Consider the following 17,859-nt stretch of genomic DNA (forward strand, 5'->3'; position numbering starts at 1 on the left):
CCTTCTATGCCAACACTCTCAGCAGAAAGGATTACACCAATGAACTCCACCATAACTTTATCATACTGGAGGTGGATGGTTCAATCTCACCAAATGGAAGGTATAAGGGGAAAGGTGAGGGAGGAAACTTGGTTTTGTTGGACCTTATTTATAATGTTTTGTAATCCAGTATTGATTCAAAAAAAAAAAAAAAAAAACCCCCTTCCTCCCATCTTTAATATACAGTGGCTAACCATGGTTTTAGATTTTAGGGTTAAGGTGCACCCAGCACCCTAAACTATTTACCCAAGTGCGTCTAGTGGCCTAAACTAATTAAAATGGTACATCCATATTCTAGACTAACAGAAATGTTATGTTTAACCATTACTTTCCTGACTTAGCTTAAAATTGACCCCAAATATTTTAAATGGTAGACACATGGACATTTTATATGTATTATTCTTACTCAAAATTTAATTTATTTCCTTCCTCTTCTGCTAAATAAATTGACTTTTAAGTAAGAATAATACAAATCGGATGTCTATCTGTCTACCATGTAGAATATTTGGGGTCAACTTTAAGTTGAGTCAAGAAAGTAACGGTTAAACATAATATTTCTGTTAGCCTGGGATATAAACGCACCATTTTAATTAGTTTAGGACACTGGATGCACCCAAAATTACTTTAGGCCACTGGACGCACCTGGGTAAATAGTTCGGGGTGTTGGGCGCACCTTAACCCTAGATTTTATTTTAAATATAAAATATTAATATGTTTTGTCTTTTATGTCTGGGAAAATTAGGGATAAATCCCTCATTGAAAATCTAATTAGTAAATAGGACCTATGATGATTGATTACACAAAGAAAAGATTAGTTCGTTAGTTGCACACGAAAGATGATAAGTTACACAAAAAGAAAATAGTTTGCACAAAATATTATTTAAATATAAGTAATTAGTTTGTACATAGGAAAAGTGACTTACACAAAGGAAGATCATTGCACATAAGGAAAGATACATTGCACGTAAGGAAAGATAAGTTGTACATAAAAGAAATTAAGTTACACAAAATCCTTAGGTGTTTTTTACCAATTAAATTTTTAATAGGGATTTATCCCCAATTTTCCCTCTATGCCTATTATTTTTCTTTAAACTAATCTACCTAATTTATGTTTATTGTTTTTTCTTAAACTAATCTACTTAATTTATAAACTGAAGTTATTTCTTTTAACAAAGTCCAGCTTTACGGCCTCTCACCTGTTAAAGCGAGAGTGGTTACATGCATGGGATCCGCTATCTTACAGGATATTCATTTTTCATTTTTCCGAAACAAATAATTTAAGAGGATAATATATTTTTTTTCTGGCTTTGTCTGGTTAATTCTGGAGTGATAATATATTTTACCGGTAATTATATATATCGTTTATCTTCAAACATTTAATTTTTTTTCTAAAAAGACAACACCTATTTAGCACAAATAACTAATTCAACTTACTTTCTTGATTTCCTCAAATTAATCAAATGGCTTTTATAATTAAGATCAGAGGTAGTAAAAGATTAATAAAAGAAAGGACCAATATAACTTTAATGATTGAATTACAACTTAAATAAATAACTTTTAGTCCCCTTTCTTCACGTTTAGTAATGCACTCTGATGGATCTGAGAATTACATCTCATGCACTACTGTAAATTTTTGTCAGCTACATGTCATATTTGGTTTAACAATTGGCACCTTTCATGTTTTTAATTGTTTTTTTTTTAAAAAGGAACGAATAATCATTTTTAAATCATTCAATTTTTTTAATTATTTTTTTTCCATTTTTCCATGATGCATGCATGTGTGGTAATTTGTCTATTTTAACATAAGTTTCAATATTTAATTGAATTTCATCATTTGGAATCTCAACAATCATGGGGACATATATGACCGTTCTGACATATTCGATGTATTATTTTGTCATTCTCAGTTTTTTGTTTTTGTTTTTTTGTATGATAGTTTCCATTCTATTAAATTTTTATACAGCAGTTATTCCTCTGGTCTTGTGACTCTTGTCTGCACAATTTCTGGAGAGATAAATAACCGTTGTTTACAGATAATCTGACACATTTTCCATTGCATTCTTTTTTTTTTTTTCCCCACGACATCGATATATGGCTGAACCATTATGATAATTTCCATGAAATAGTATATTTACTGGTTTACGTCCTTAATTTGTTGTGTGTGTGAGAGAGAGAGTATCTATCCCATGTCTGTATCAAAAACTAATTACTATTCCGCCAATCATAAATATAAAACTATTTTTATAGTATAAATTATACTATACAAGAGGTTTTATATTTAGAGCCGGATGAGTATTTCATTGATTTCTTTTTATAAGATATGACGTAACTAGTTTATTAAAGATAATAAATACAGTTAAAATAGAATAAAATCTATAAATACGTTACAGAAATGAAAATTTCTTTTTAGAAATACCATTATTCAACGGGTTCTTTTTAATGACTCCTTTTACATGAGGAGTTAAATTATAGGAAAATTTCAAAAAAAGTGACTGTTGAATTTCAAAATGACAAATTAGTATTGGTTACTATACTTATAAAGAAAATGACTATACTTACAAAGCAAATAACAAAATATTTTTGTAATAATTCCTTATTTGTCATTTTAAAATTCAACAGTCACTTTTTTAGAATTTTCCTTTAAATTATACTGGCGTATATGAGTGTACTATGATTACGGTCCTTCTTTTAACGTGCGTATAAAAGGAATATTATTATAAATACACTAGCCAGACAAAAGGCTTTTTATTTCTTATAAATAGGATTTATAAAAAAAAAACACTTTCAAAATTATTCTCTTATAAAAAAAATTACAACTTGGAGTATTAACTACTAATCAATAAATTAGTGTATTGTTTAGAAAGGCTTTTCCAATGCATGCTTTGGATTCTAATTGGGGCAAGCATCAGATGCTATAATAATATAATTATGAGGCCTCCACTTTGGATATGTTCTTTGCTTTTTATATGTTACTATTTGTAGCTTGTCATACATAAATATACATTAATCAAACGTAAATATAACAATTGACTATGCATGTCTTTGCCTTTTTCAACTCCTTTCTTTCTTCTTTTAACACATTACATAATTTAATATTCAAAAGCTCTTTTATCAAGTGGACATATACAGATCACACTTGACTTTATTATGTTTTACTATATCCATAATCAGACAAATTAAATCATTATAGTACCTTTTGTATTTTTTATTTTTTTAATAATACTATGGCTTTCCGATGTTTTAAATTTAGCTGATTTCAATCTATATATTTCACTAGTCTCATAATCGTTAAGAATAGAAATAAATGACTGCATTGTGAGTTTGAATATAATAAATTTTTTAAAAATCTTACGTTCGAAGTCTGGAACATTTATATATACCTCATTTGAAATGATCACGAGAAAATGTTTAAATTTAACTTAATTAACAGTACAAATCATAAGATACTTTTGTATCTACTTCATTTGAAATGATCATGAGAAAATGTTTAGATTTAACTTAATTAATAGGATAAATCGTAAGATAATTATAGCAATAAACAATGTTGAAAAGCTAAAGTGAGAACATGGGGGTGAGGGTAACATGAATTTAAAAATGAGAGAGAAATATTTTATTACTTATCAGAATATCACGTTTCGAATATAGTTTCGAATAGCTTTAATAGTTATTTAAAAAAAAAGAAAAGAAGCCTCGGTCGATCTGTAAAGCACAAAAGCAAAGCAAGTTGTAAGGCCTTGGGGCCATAATTATTGGCTTTTTGGAGCCATACGCTGCACTTTATTGCTGCAACTTTCATACCAATGGCTGTTCATCTCCCACCTACATCACTTTTACATTTATCCATTCCTTGCACAATAAATTATTTGAAAAACAAATATAAATATGAGAGATAAGATATACTCCTCCGGTCCTTAATATAATACCCAATTATTTAGTTGGTTTTGATCCTAAATATAAGACCCATTTCTCATATTTATCAATTTTCTCTAAACTACCCCATGGATAGTCCCTCAACCATAATTAAGTAGAAGAGGAAGAAGGGGTATTAAGAAAGATGATTATGGTATTTTAGGAAAAACATGTCACATTTCTTATAATTAACTAACTTACCTAACTTTCTCAATCTAATCAAATTAGTTAAATGGGAAGGACCGAAGGAGTACTATCTTTGATTCTAGTTATAAGACATTATTTGTAGTTTACAAACAAAATCTTATAATTAGAATCAGAAATAATATTAAATTCTTTTAACATTTAGGATAAAAGTAAACTGACTCTCTAAACTTCCTTCCAAATAGTCACTAACTAACTAAAAAACCTCCAAACTAATTAACCAAATTCGTCTAAAATATGAATTTTTATCAAAGGTGATTATGATATTTTATAATAAATAACTAATTTGTCTAATTTTATTAATTTATGTGAAATTCTTATTATGTGCTTATAATACATATTGGGGGAGTATTTGTTTAATTGTGGCTAGCTAGATCATTTATTTAATTAATTAAACACGTTATTAATTTTTCCCCCCATAAAATATCCAAATCGTGCTCATTCTAACATAAAGAATAATTAAATTTATTTTTTTAATAATTAAAAATGCATACGGGTTGGAAGCCATGCACCGGGGAGACGGGAACAGAAAGCATCACATGGAGTCATGGACAGCAGTAATTTGATTGGTTGAGAAGCTAAACGAAAAAAGATTTTGAGGATTATTCTTTTTTTTTTGGGGCTGAATTTTTTGAGGATTATTCGTTGCTCGAACAGATCAGCACAACATCATCGAATATATGCAGGTAAGGCAAGAAGCGCTTGCAAGATGTAGACACCTAGCAGATCTGTATATATAACATAAAACAAAATTCCAGAGGATGTCTTTATCCTAATCTCCACAGCTTGTTGTGATAAAATATTTGAATTGAATGGTTAATTAATTAGAATTAAACCATTTGAAGCCAGACAGCACAAATTGTGGTTATATATAGTAGTACATGTCATTAAAAAAATTTATCTGTATTGATATACTCCTCCAGTCTTTAATATAAGATCTATTTAATTAATTTGATTAGATTAAAGAAGTTAGGTAAGTTAGTTAATTATAAAAAATGTGACATGTTTTTCCTAAAATGCCATAATTATCTTTCTTAATACCTCATCTTCCCCTTCTACTTAATTATAGTTGAGGGAGTATCCATAGGGGTAATTTAGAGAAAATTGATAAATATGAGAAATGAGTCTTATATTTAGGACCAAAACCAACTCAATAATTAGGTCCTATATTAAGAACCGGAAGAGTATAAGTTTTTTTTATACAATCATTTGATTGAGTTAGATAAAATCGGGTCATAGTCACTTTTTACATTTAAGGGGTATTTGGGTATTATCAAAAGTTCCTTCTAAAGTAATTTTTTTAAAAATCGAGATAAATTTCTTTACATATTTATTTCATATGTTACGAAAAGGATCTTATATTTAAGACCGGAAAAGCAGTATTTTGGTTTGCGCGCCTGTATGTTTTGTCATTGTCTCTGTTTTTCTTTTCCTGACATTTTTAATTTTCTTTATTATAAAAAACGTTTCATAGCATATATGGGTAGGAATCGAGAAGTATTTCCAATCTCTCTCTTACGTGGATATATGGATCGACAATATGGACATGTGCGAGACTTTTAATCAGTACAAGATGTCCTTTTTATTCAAAGTTGGTGATGAAAGTGAAAATAGTCTTTGGTTATCTGCAAAAAAGAAAAAGAGAAAACTCTTTAATCTGTCGGGTAAAAATAATTAGAGAATATATTTATTTTTCTTTTGTTGGGCCAGTGAGTAAAAGTATTTGCTGTCTCCCACTTAAAAAAAAAAAGAAAAAAAAAAGATGGAGCATGAGCCATTTGCTAGTACTTGTATGTGGGGACTTATTTATTCGAATGAAATAAAGAAAATATATTTTTTTAATTTGACATAAATCAATGATCAATCATTATATAATTTTTGTAGAAATACAGTAATTTATAAATGGTAACAGAATTTGATGAATATAGTTTACTTTGAGTTGCTTGCTAATTTGTTCGTTTGTATTAATTTTACTGCATATTTATTTTATAATTAGTTAAAAATTGTTAATATAAGATAAATAAAAGAACACTCAAACACATGTTTAATTGCTATAAATAAATGTATAGAAATGTATGTAATAATACATTTCATCTTGTCTCAAATATATACACACATATATATAGATAAACTATAAGTAGAGACCTTTTGTTATGCATTTCTTGATTTCCTCCTAGAAAATTATCAATGAGGACATTTGAGAGAAAAGAAGATGAAATTGCTGAAATGAATTTCTTAAAAATTGTCCGTAATTATAAACTATTTTAATTTTTAATAAAATTTTATTGGAAAGGAGTTGGCCCTAACTTGGGTGCATGTGCATGGTCAAATGAGAAATTCGGTGGGGCACTAATACATTCTAGTGCCAACTAATTATGCCAACATATCAAAGTGAGAGGGAATAAATAAATTTGAAAAATCTTTTTCCTTCGAATCTATTATTAATATTAATTTAATTCCATATAATGACATGCTAACTATCACGTCAATTTCGCCATTTTCTTCGTATCTTAATTCTCAATCAGTTTAATTTTGTCTGCTTCAATCTTTGAATTTGCATTCCCTCGAACCGTGACTCGCGCTTTCCTATTTGCTGCTTTCTCTGCTTATCCTCTCTCAAACAACCATTAAAACTTAAAAGAAATCAAAGGATGTTCATTTCTGAAATTCTAGACTCTGAATTAAAATTGTATTTAAAATTTATTTTATTTTTATAATTGGATTTAATATTGACACAGTATGATGATCGAATAATAAGAGATGTTGCCGTGGTTTCTATAGATTAGAAATTGATTAAAAAAAAAAAAGAAGTCAAGTTGAAGGCAGATAAAAAATCAGAAATACATTTTTAAAAAATCATCATCCTAAATCTTTTGATTAATAGTATGTGAGGACTTAGAAGAGTTACTTATTAGAATAGAATGATGTGGTACTCGTAATATAATAGGACTTATTATTGTTATAGTTTTTTAAAAATTATAATATGAAATAAGCATAGTCTTTTGGCAACTACTTTTTCTGAAATGAAATCATATACTTCCTCGGATTCTAATTATAAGACTATAAATGAGGTCTTATAATTCAAATCAGAAGTAGTATCATGATCGAACAATAAAAATAATAAATTTAATACTAAAATTGACTGCACTCATTGGCAAAATCAACAGAGGAATTGACATTAATTCATCTCCACATCCTCCAGAGTTTTCTTTTAAAGGAAAGCTAAACTATCTCCCAGCATTTTAATTTTGTTTCTCAAGTATATTTAATATTAATTTTTTAGTGATGTAATTCATTTATAATTTTTTAAATTTGGTGCAATCTCATTCTCTTCATTTTATTCGTCTTAATAGTGAAAATTAATTGTTTTGGTTCATTTTATTAAATTAGCAACAACTTTCACACAAAGTAACCAAATTACACAACGTTGGAAAGCTGAAACATGGGCGAAATTACACCTAATTTAATAAATTATTAGTAACGTTACTTTACTAAGAGGATTATGATGCTGATGAGTGTATCCGAAAACCTTTTAAATTTGGCATAAACAAGAAAGTTTTCCAGAAGCTACGTTAATCTGATTAGTTCAAAATAAACCGGATCAGATCCCACATGTGTGTGAAAGCCCTCCTAGGTCCTAACAGCTTCTCTGATTAAAATTAATTATTGAATTTGAAACTTTTCTTAACAGGAACGAAGAATGTCAAATCACTTGAACCCATTGTAGCTAAGGGATGCCCCACTTCTTTTACTATTCATCTTCTATGTTTGCCACTCACCACTTTATGATTGACACCCTCCAAATTATGGTTTCATGAGCACTTTTTTGTAAAACGAGACAAATTCCTTCACATAGTTACTTCGTAAACCGTAAAAATACTTTTGAAATCATAATTTTGTTTCTATCCAAACACCCCTGAATGAAACAAACAAGCCCTTGTCCCATCAAATAACATCAGTTACATAAATCATATGATATCACTATATTTTAAAAATAGTACTAAAAAATATCAGTTTAAGAAAAAAAACAAAAACGTGAAAGGACTCGTACCCCACCAGTAAAGTATTTATTTGATTTTAAATATAAGACTTTTATACATGCTAATACAAAAGATCTTATATCTAAAACCGGAAGAGTAGGATAAATCCGGTTGACGTTTAAGCATTAGTATAATCTAATGTCACCACAAACCTTTTGTTGACTTCAGTGGTTGTTGCATACAGACATTTCGTTACTTTTGTTGTTCCCTCGTCCCTTCAACATGCATCGCGTTTGCCCTTTATTAAATTACCTCTTCAATTCTTAATACAAGATCTATTTAACTAATTTAATTAGATTAAAAAACTGTTGTAAATTAGTTATTTATAAGAAATATGACATATTTTTTCTAAGACACCAAAATCATCTTTCTCAATATCCTCTCTCCTTACTTATTTGATTATGGTTGGGGAAGTATCTGTAGGAGTAATTTGAAAAAAATTAATAAATGCGAGAAATAAGTCTTATTTATGACTAAAATCAACTTAACAATTAGGTCGGCAACATTAACATTTTTTTGATTGACATGATAAAGATTGCTAGCGGCCTTAAAAGAACAACCCTTCATTACTAGTAATTACTCGTCTTCAATGTCACCAAAAAAAAAAAAAAATTACTCGTCTTCAGTCATGATTCAGCGCCTCTAGTGGCTAGATCATGCTTGAATCATCATGATAATGCTTATGAAAAAAGAAAATGGTCTGAGAGGGATCACCCAGAACGGCAACCTCAATGTCGCTGGCGCTGTCCCATCCTCGACCCTGTGAGACGAAGATTGGATGGGATTTGATCCCCACTTATCTTGGTTTTGTTTTGGGCTGTGGCCTTCTCCTGCGGAAAAAAAATGGAATAAAATCACTTCATCAAAAAAAGGAGGGAGGATGAAATCATGAATCTAGACGGGCCTCTAACTGACCTACTTATTCGTTTGGGCCTCGTCGGCCCATCTCCCAATTCTGGGACTCATTTGTCCAGAGTCACGAACAAAGAGCCTGTTTAGTTAATTTTTTTTTTTTAACAAAATAGAGTCCATTTTATTGATAGTAAAAAAAAGAGTACAAACACCAATAGCCGAAGCCAAAAAGACACTCAAGAAAATCTAACAATAAAACCTAGCCCACCAAAAAACAGACACACAAACTAACAATCAAGCCTACACACACCTCACACAACAGTAAAACAAACTATCTAACAGAAACGAGGCATCAACCAATACCAACCCGATTAGAATAAGCCACATCAGGTTGAGAAGTTCTTCCATTTCTTCTAGACCGACTGAACAAATCATTCTGCATCTCCATGCTATCCTTTTTCCCGCAACCAATTGAATCAGCCAAAAGGATATCCTCCAAAGGAGTTGGAACTGTTGCCAGCCACCCATTGGGTGCCAACCCCCTTCTACAAGAAGCTGCTATAAAGTCTGCAGCACCATTACCTTGGCGAGATACCAAGGAAAACACAATCTCTGGCCTATTCTCAATTAGTGACAGTATTTCAGTTAACACAGAGGTACATTGCCATTCAAAACCTTCAGTAGAGGACATAGCAATTTGCTTAAAGAGAATTTCACAATCAGTTTCAATGCAAATCTTGCACTCTTTGAACTTTTTACTAATCAAAACTGCCTCTCTAAAAGCCAGGCATTCTGCTTCCAAAGCAGTCTGGGCCACAAGCTTCTTCCCATAACCTCCCAAGAAACATCCTACACTATCTCTACAAACAATTCCTATACCAGCACATCCATTTTGTTTAAGAAAAGCACCATCAACATTTATCTTCACCGTGCCTTCTTCTGGTAAAATCCACTAAATATTCCTTGTAGGTCTTGTCTCTTGTCTACCATTTACTTTATTGTTCAGAACTGACTTCACACTCCATACTTCATTAACCAAACCAGAAGCCATAGTCACTACTTTCTCACCATTAATGCTATCCTCATTGAAAACCCAATCACATCTAGCCTTCCAGATACCCCAACAAAGAGCAGCAACTAAAGCCTTTTCTTCTTCATTCAAGCCTTTATTTCCTAACATCAGATCTTCAAACCACTTCCTGATGCTAGTAATCTGTGACCTATCAATCCTCAAGGATAACGAGCACCCAAACCAGCACCTACTTGCCCAAGGACAAAGTAATATCAGGTGTTCAATTGTTTCAGCTTCCAAACCACAGATTGAGCAAAGCTCATTTGAGGCACATTTCCTCTTGTAGAGGGAAGCTTTAGTTGCTAAAGCATCATTAAGCATGCGCCACAAGAAATGTTTAACTTTTGGGGGGTATGTAACTTCCATAGCAAATTCCAGAGCTGTTTGGAAATCAGATGGGAATTACCAGGCTTTGAGACTGTGCGATTTCCTCTCACTTCTTCCTTAGCAACATGATAACCAGATTTAACACTATACTTTCCATCCCTGCACTTCAACCAAATTGCCTCATCCTTACTATTAGAAAGACGGATTTCTATCTGTAAAATCTTCTCTTTTTCTTCAGCAGAGATTCTTGAAGCAATAGCACTAAGATCCCATCTGCCCTCCTTAATTAAATCAGCAACTTTCAGCATTTTGTCTTCATCACTCACTATATCACAATTTAGTTTCTCATTTGGGAGGCTCGGAATCCATCTGTCACACCACACCCTGACTTCACTTCCTCTTCCAACTTTCCAAAACAATTCCTTCTTCAGAAGTTCTCTGCCCTCAATAATACTTGACCAGCACCACAAAGCCTTGCCACCTTTATTAGCATTCATAAAGTCAGAGTTAGGAAAATAAATTCCTTTCAGAATCCTGCACCATAGTTCATTAGGATTCTTTATGATTCTCCAAGCTGTTTTTGCTAGTAAAGCCTTATTAAAAGCTTGAAAACTCCTGAAGCCCATTCCCCAACCCTTTTAGCATCAGTCATCACTTCCCATTTAATAGAAGAGTTTAGTGCTCGATAATGGTTCTTACGGAATTACATCTAATAAAAGCATGCTCAAGCAAAAAAAAAAAAAAATTGAAGCAGGAGTTGCCATGCAGCATTTTTTCAAAGAGAAAGTTGCTATACCACATTGTCCGTGAGGTGAAATATCAGTAACAAGGACATGGCACGTAGGGCATCATATGTTTTTCGTGAGCCATCGATTATTTATTTAAAATTATGAAAAATAACAATTTTGGCAAGAAGCACAAAAAATTAATATAATAGATGGATAAAATAAATTAGCACAAACAAAAGAAATCAAACATTTTATATACCGTATTTCATAAGTATTATTAATTATTAATATTAACAATTATCCCATCTTGATTTCTATTTTTTATTTGGCAAAAAAAGATATCTATTTTTTTAATTGTTTTAATGTTTTAATTTTTAAATGATTATAAGTATTTCCGGCAAAAAAAAAAAGAAGGTCTCCAAGCATTACACCGAAGCGAGGGCTCGTTACTTTTTCCCTCTGCCTCATTGCAAGAACTAGGCGTCACGCCACCCAGATAACTCCCCAGGCCTGGCTTCAGTCAGTCGGCTCCTCCGCCATCAGTGATTCCGACGCACTCTTCGTCCCTCAGCTCTTCTCTATACGTTAGTTTACTTCCCTCGAATGCTCTAACTGCTCTACTTCAATTCCTCTACACTCCTCAACTTCGGATTTTCATTGGCCTACTTCTATTTAAACCTTGCAATGCATAAACCATTGCTTTGTCTTTCATTTGCGGTTTATTCAATTCTCCAATATTCTTTTCATGAAGTGCTTTGCTAAGCTTTGTTCTTGTTATACACTGAAACAAGCTTTATGTTAATTTTTAATGTATATTAGTGTTTTACGGTTCATTTGTTGGAGTCTAGCTTCATTAGTTGGATGGTTCATAATGAACCTGATTCTTGTGAAGTGTGGAAAGAAAAATTTAGGAGAATGCAGTCTCATAGAAAATATTCAGCTTTTTGGCTGTCAGACCATATCGCTAGGAGCTATTAATCTTAGACTCTAATATGCTCGATAGAACAAGTTTTGATGTACACTTTTGATTTTGATTGTTTATCACTTGAATACTTGCATTCACTGCTAAACATACGCTAGACTCTTTTAATCGTTCAATTGTATCACAGAGCCCATCTGGTTTCTGTTGATTTAAAACCATTGCCATCGAGTGGAAGATAACCTGTAACATGGTGGAGGCGAGCTCTATGGGTGAAGAGTATGATTCGTATGAACAACGCAAAAGTAAAAAACGGATGAAGAAGGCAAAGAAAGAGAAAGTTGACTTCAACAGAGACAATCCACATAAATCTGGAAGAGGAACGGGGAAGGAGGAAAGTTTGAAAGACAGAAAGATAGCCCAGGCATCTCGTATTAGGTATTGGCTCATTAAATGGTTGGCTTACTATGAGTTTGTCTCCATATTAAATTCTTAGCTCTGGCATTAAGCATATTGATATGAGTACACCTGCCAATTTTTACAAATATACCTGATGAAAAGAATGTTCATAATTTATGTGATATCTGTAGGAAACAGGTTGATCCTGAAACAGCGAAATACTTCTCAGAAATTGCTAATCTCTTTGAAAGTAATGAGGTTGACCTGGAGGAACGATCAGTTATATGTGGTAATGCTCTTGAAGAAACCAGGGGAAAAGAATTTGAGCTTGCAACTGATTATATTATAAGCCACACTCTGCAATCACTCCTTGAGGCCTGCGATGTAGACAACCTTTGCTCTTTCCTGCAAAGCTGTACAAAGGATTTCCCTTTTATTGCAATGGATAGATCTGGTTCTCATGTAGCTGAGACAGCCATCAAATCTTTAGCTGCTCATCTTGAACATCACGAGGGTCATCCTTTGATTGAGGAGGCTTTGACTGTGATATGCAAGGTATAAGTGATATCATTCTGCTACTAAAACATTTAAGTCTAGGTTTTGTGCTGGCTGCCAGATACTATTGCATGCCTCCTGGCATTAGTTTCAGTAGATTACTTTGCCTTCTCTTACTACGAAATATGGCAATAGTCTTATGCGTCTTCTACTAGGAATTAGAGTTGCTTACATATGTATACTTGTCTTTTTGGCAGGTGGTTGCTGCTAATTCTGTTGATGTGATGTGTAATTGCTATGGTTCCCATGTGCTTCGTAGTCTTCTTTGCCTTTGTAAAGGAGTACCACTTGATAAGTGTGGGTATTATGTATCAAAATCAGCAACAAATGTAGCAGATCGATTGAATTTGAAGACATTTCCTTCAAAAGAAGATGATCCAGCACAATTTCAGCCTGGATTTCCAGAATTACTAAAGTTCCTTGTGTCAGAGATCTTAGTGCATGTCAAAGAATTTAGCAAGACGCTGCTAGTTGATCAGTTTAGCAGTTTAGTTCTTCAGGCACGCTTTTTGATTTCATTTTTCCTTAATTAAATGATTACTCCTATAACATCTAAACCTGCGGTCTGTTTCACTTATAGATGTATTTTTTATTCTTCTTCTTTTGTTTGAGAGCAGAGTGCATGTGTGGTGTTTTGTATTGTTTGCACCTCCGACTTTTGATAGTAGTCAACTAGGATGAGTAAGATGATGAAACATTTTGATTCTAGCCTTCTTTTGAGAAACCTTATTGTGTCTAGTTGTTGTCGTCGTCGTCTTCCCCCCCCCCCCACCTTCTTGGGTTAGACCTATTGCTCACAGTGTCTTAGTGTTTTTTTTTTTTTTGGGCCCCCTCTTTTACTTCCTCATTGAGGATTTTGTTTCCTTTTTGGCAGACTGCTTTAAAGCTCTTGGCGGGGAATGATGAAGAGTTGTTTCACGTCATTCCTGTCCTTATTGGCTGTGAAGAAGAAAATATTGCAGAGGGCAATCTTATTGAAACAGCAAGGGTACGAGAGCTTGTGAAGTTATTGAAAGAACCCGCATCTAGCCGTCTAATGGAGGTTAGCAACGTTATATCAGGGCAAGCAAAATAATGCAACTAGTTGATTACTATGTTGATGATTCTTTTAGTTTTATTTTCATATAATCATGTATTCCTTTTAAACTTTCTGTATCTTATATGTTCAATTTTGTTATAGGTGTCTGTATAAAAGCAAACTGGCTTCATTAGTCCTAGTTAACACTTCCATAAGCATAATCTCTCAGAACTGTTAGTGTATGATTTTTCATTTTAATTTAAGTACTATTGATGATTCTTTCTCTGTATAATTTTTCGTATTAACTTTAGTACTATAGATGATTCTCTCTCTCTCTCTCATAAAAATATTCCTCAGTAGACTGGTCTGAACATTTGATATTTTATGCATGCAACCTGTATATAATTTGTATGATGCTTCCCTTTGTGGGGCTATTATATACCTAATAGTCTTGTGCCTGTGCATTGTCTTGTGAAGGTATCAAGTTATACTTCAATAAAGAAATATGGAATTAAATGTATTTCATGAAATTTTGCAGGTTGTTTTGGAAGTATCTCCCGAGGCCTTATACAATGTTATGTTTGCTAAAGTATTCCGGAATTCATTGTTTGAGCTATCATCTCACGAGTGTGGGAATTTTGTTATTCAGGCATTGATTTCTCGTGTGAGAAATCAGGATCAAGTATGTATCTAACTACTGTATAGTTTAACAGCATTGACACTTCGCTTTGAGATCCTTTACAATTATATGTTCACCACTTGTTTTACTGGGTTCTATGTTATTTATCTTTAGCATATTCATTTCAAATTAATTACGTGTTCTTATTTTTCCCTTGCAGAGTTTTATGATGTTTATTTAAAGATTTATTAGTTTTCTATTTGTTATATTTGCTAGATGGAGGTGATCTGGGAAGAACTTGGTCCAAATATTGAAAGTCTTTTCAAAATGGGAAGGTCAGGGGTTGTTGCTGCACTAATTGCTGCAAGCGAGAGGCTTCATATTCATGAACACAAGGTTTGTACGTCAGTTGCATTTTCAATAATAAAATTTCTGATACTAATGTGTTTAAAATTCTGATTTAATGTGTGTTGTCAAAACCTACATTAATTTACCACAATAATTGCAGCAACAAAAAAAAAATCAAAGAAAAGGTGTCAACAGCATACTGAAGCTATGGTAGTTACTTAATTTTGTTTCATATCTTCTTAAAAAGTTAAACAATATCTTGTTACATTTTCGCAGTCCTGTCAAGTCCTTGCTGAAACAGTGTGTTCAGTGGATGGGTCTACAAAGTGGATCATCCCACGGTTATTATTCCTTGATCACTATTTCACTTGTGAAGACAAGTCCAATTGGAGTTGGCATAGTGGTGCTAAAATGCATGTCATTGGCTCTCTGATTCTGCAGACAGTATTCCGGTTCAGAAGTGTAAGCAACGGTTTGAGTATTCATGTGTTGGCATTTTCTTTCAAATTTCAGTCAAACAAAATAGTAGAACGGAGTACAGAAGCATATTATTTTTTCTTGTGCACACGTATATGGACCAAAGAAAATAGAAATTTGGTAAATGCCTTTGAAAAATAAAGTTTGCATGAGAAATATGATTATGTAATCAATAGTTGATGAAATTAATGAGTGACGAATTATGTATTAGTTTTATATGTGTCATAATTTTTATGATGCAGTGTAGTCGTCCTCCTTATGGATAAAAAGTTACTTTAACTATTCAAAGTCTTTGAGACACTTAAAAAAAGACGAAGTTTAAGACTCTTGCATAAGTTTGGAAAACTGGAAAGTGAAAAGGTTTTTCTTCACACTTCTATTTGACAAACTAAAATCAGAGTGGGGATTGTCATTATCTCTCAATCTTTTTTGTTTATGTGTTGTCTTTCCTTTATTCTTCCACCACCATTTGATATTTGCTCTTCCTCATTTTTAAGGTATTTTTTCCTCTTTAGCTCCCCCCCTCTTTTTAATATTTCAACCTGCTGTATGTAAATACCTTGTCTCTAGAGTTCAGTCTCCGCCCAATATATTTTTGCTCCTGGGAAGGGGGACCTTCTTCCATTTTTCTAAGATGGCTTTTTCTTGATGTACATTTGCATGGAGATGGAGTGATTTCTGCCGTGAATTTATTTTTCCATATAAAGATTCATTGTTACAATGTGGCATAAATTGTTAATCTTTGACATATAATTAGGGAAAGTGGTACTTTCATGTAGAGATTCTTTGTAGACTGATTTATTCAAATTATGCATAAAATTATATTCATTTACCGCTTTCTGATGAATTGAATTTATTGACAGGAATATATAAAACCTTATATCGCCAGTATTACAACTATGGAAGATCATCACGTGCTTGAAGCAGCCAAGGATTCAGGGGGATCACGGGTTATTGAAGCCTTTCTAAGTTCAGGTGCTCCGGGAAAGCAGAAGCGTAGATTAATTAACAAGTATGTTTTCCAATCATATCAGGAAGCTTTTATTATGTTGAAATGATAAAATGTCTCACTAGTTACTTTGCGTCCATGTGAAGGACATCCTTGTTTCTCAGTATGTAATCTTTTGCAATGGGGCAAATCGGTGGATTGGTTGAATTCAACCATGAGGATGAAAACTAATTGACTAAAAATAATGAATAGGAAGACCTGTTGAGATGTTTTCCAAATATTGAGGGCTATAAATTGGCAAAAGAGAATTGACGGAGTCTATTTTGCACACCCTAACGTTTTAGGTGGTTTTTCTGCTCATTTTCTTGGATCCTTCAATTTCTTTCTTTAGTAACCATTATAAGATTTCAAGCTGAAAAAAGTATTATGTAATAGATTTTAAATTGTCTATTTAGATTCTCTGTCAGTGCCCTTATCTTTCGTAATTTATTTTGAAGGCTACGAGGGCATTTTGGAGAGATTGCATTACACCCTTCTGGTTCTTTTACTGTTGAAACGTGCTTCACCACCAGTAATCTGTCGCTAAGAGAGGCTATAGTGTCTGAATTGTTGTCTGTGCGAAGTGAGCTTTCCAAGACAAAGCAGGGCTCTTACATATTAAGGAAACTCGATGTTGACGGGTAAGTTCTTGGCTACGGTGCTGTTTTATATTGTCCAGATTTTCTTGCCATTCATTGTTGGGATATTTTTAAACTGCTTGGTCTCTATAAATAGGGTGCATCAATCAAATTTCATATAAAAATAGGATTGTATTTAGATGCAGATTCTTATATCTTTGCTGTTAGATTCTCCATTAATATCACAGTGTTAAAAAAACTTTTAAAAAAACCCAATCATGTAATGCTGCAAAGCATATACTTGCCTGCAAAAATCACGCTTATCATGTTCCTACGGTAAAATTACATAATTGAAGAACTTGGTAAAAAGGTACAAGGACTGCACGTCCTTTTATTATTATTATTTTTAAAAAAAACATGGCACGTCCAATCATGAGTTTCATTGGCTATTTTCTGTTCACGCTACATTGCTTATGAATTACCATCTACCATTTAATGCGATGATATTTGGAGCCTAGGTACTGTTTATTTGTGTGCTTTATAATTTTATTGAAGTTAATCTTCATGAATTATGCTTCTGTTGTGTTCTCCAGATTTGCTGCCAGACCTGATCATTGGAGGTCCAAACAAACATCGAAAGAATCAACTTATAAAGATTTTTACGCTACATTTGCTTCCGATGATAACAAGTCAACCAAAATGAGTGGCTTTCTTGCTGACACATCAAATAAAAATTCAAAACCAAAAACTGTTAAGGAAGTGAGTAAAGAGATTGGTCAATCCTTAA

The 17,859-nt window shown here is 32.6% G+C and overlaps 1 protein-coding gene across 1 annotated transcript; it reads left to right on the top strand.

Annotated features, from left to right (window-relative positions):
* Positions 1 to 11,624: 11,624 nt before the first annotated feature.
* Positions 11,625 to 17,852, top strand: LOC114743699 (pumilio homolog 23-like; the record flags this gene model as incomplete). The annotated part of the gene is made up of 11 exons (XM_028931920.1): positions 11,625 to 11,755; positions 12,281 to 12,528; positions 12,681 to 13,044; positions 13,242 to 13,544; positions 13,919 to 14,086; positions 14,601 to 14,744; positions 14,958 to 15,077; positions 15,306 to 15,491; positions 16,370 to 16,518; positions 16,953 to 17,135; positions 17,666 to 17,852. Coding segments are annotated over exons 2-11 (1,992 nt in total), but the record flags the coding sequence as incomplete, so codon positions are not given.
* Between the last annotated feature and the right edge of the window lie 7 nt (positions 17,853 to 17,859).

Source organism: Neltuma alba, unplaced genomic scaffold (genome assembly GCF_004799145.2).
Source record: "Neltuma alba isolate B1F8T4 unplaced genomic scaffold, ASM479914v2 tig00004097_pilon, whole genome shotgun sequence".
Classification (NCBI taxonomy): Eukaryota; Viridiplantae; Streptophyta; class Magnoliopsida; order Fabales; family Fabaceae; genus Neltuma; species Neltuma alba.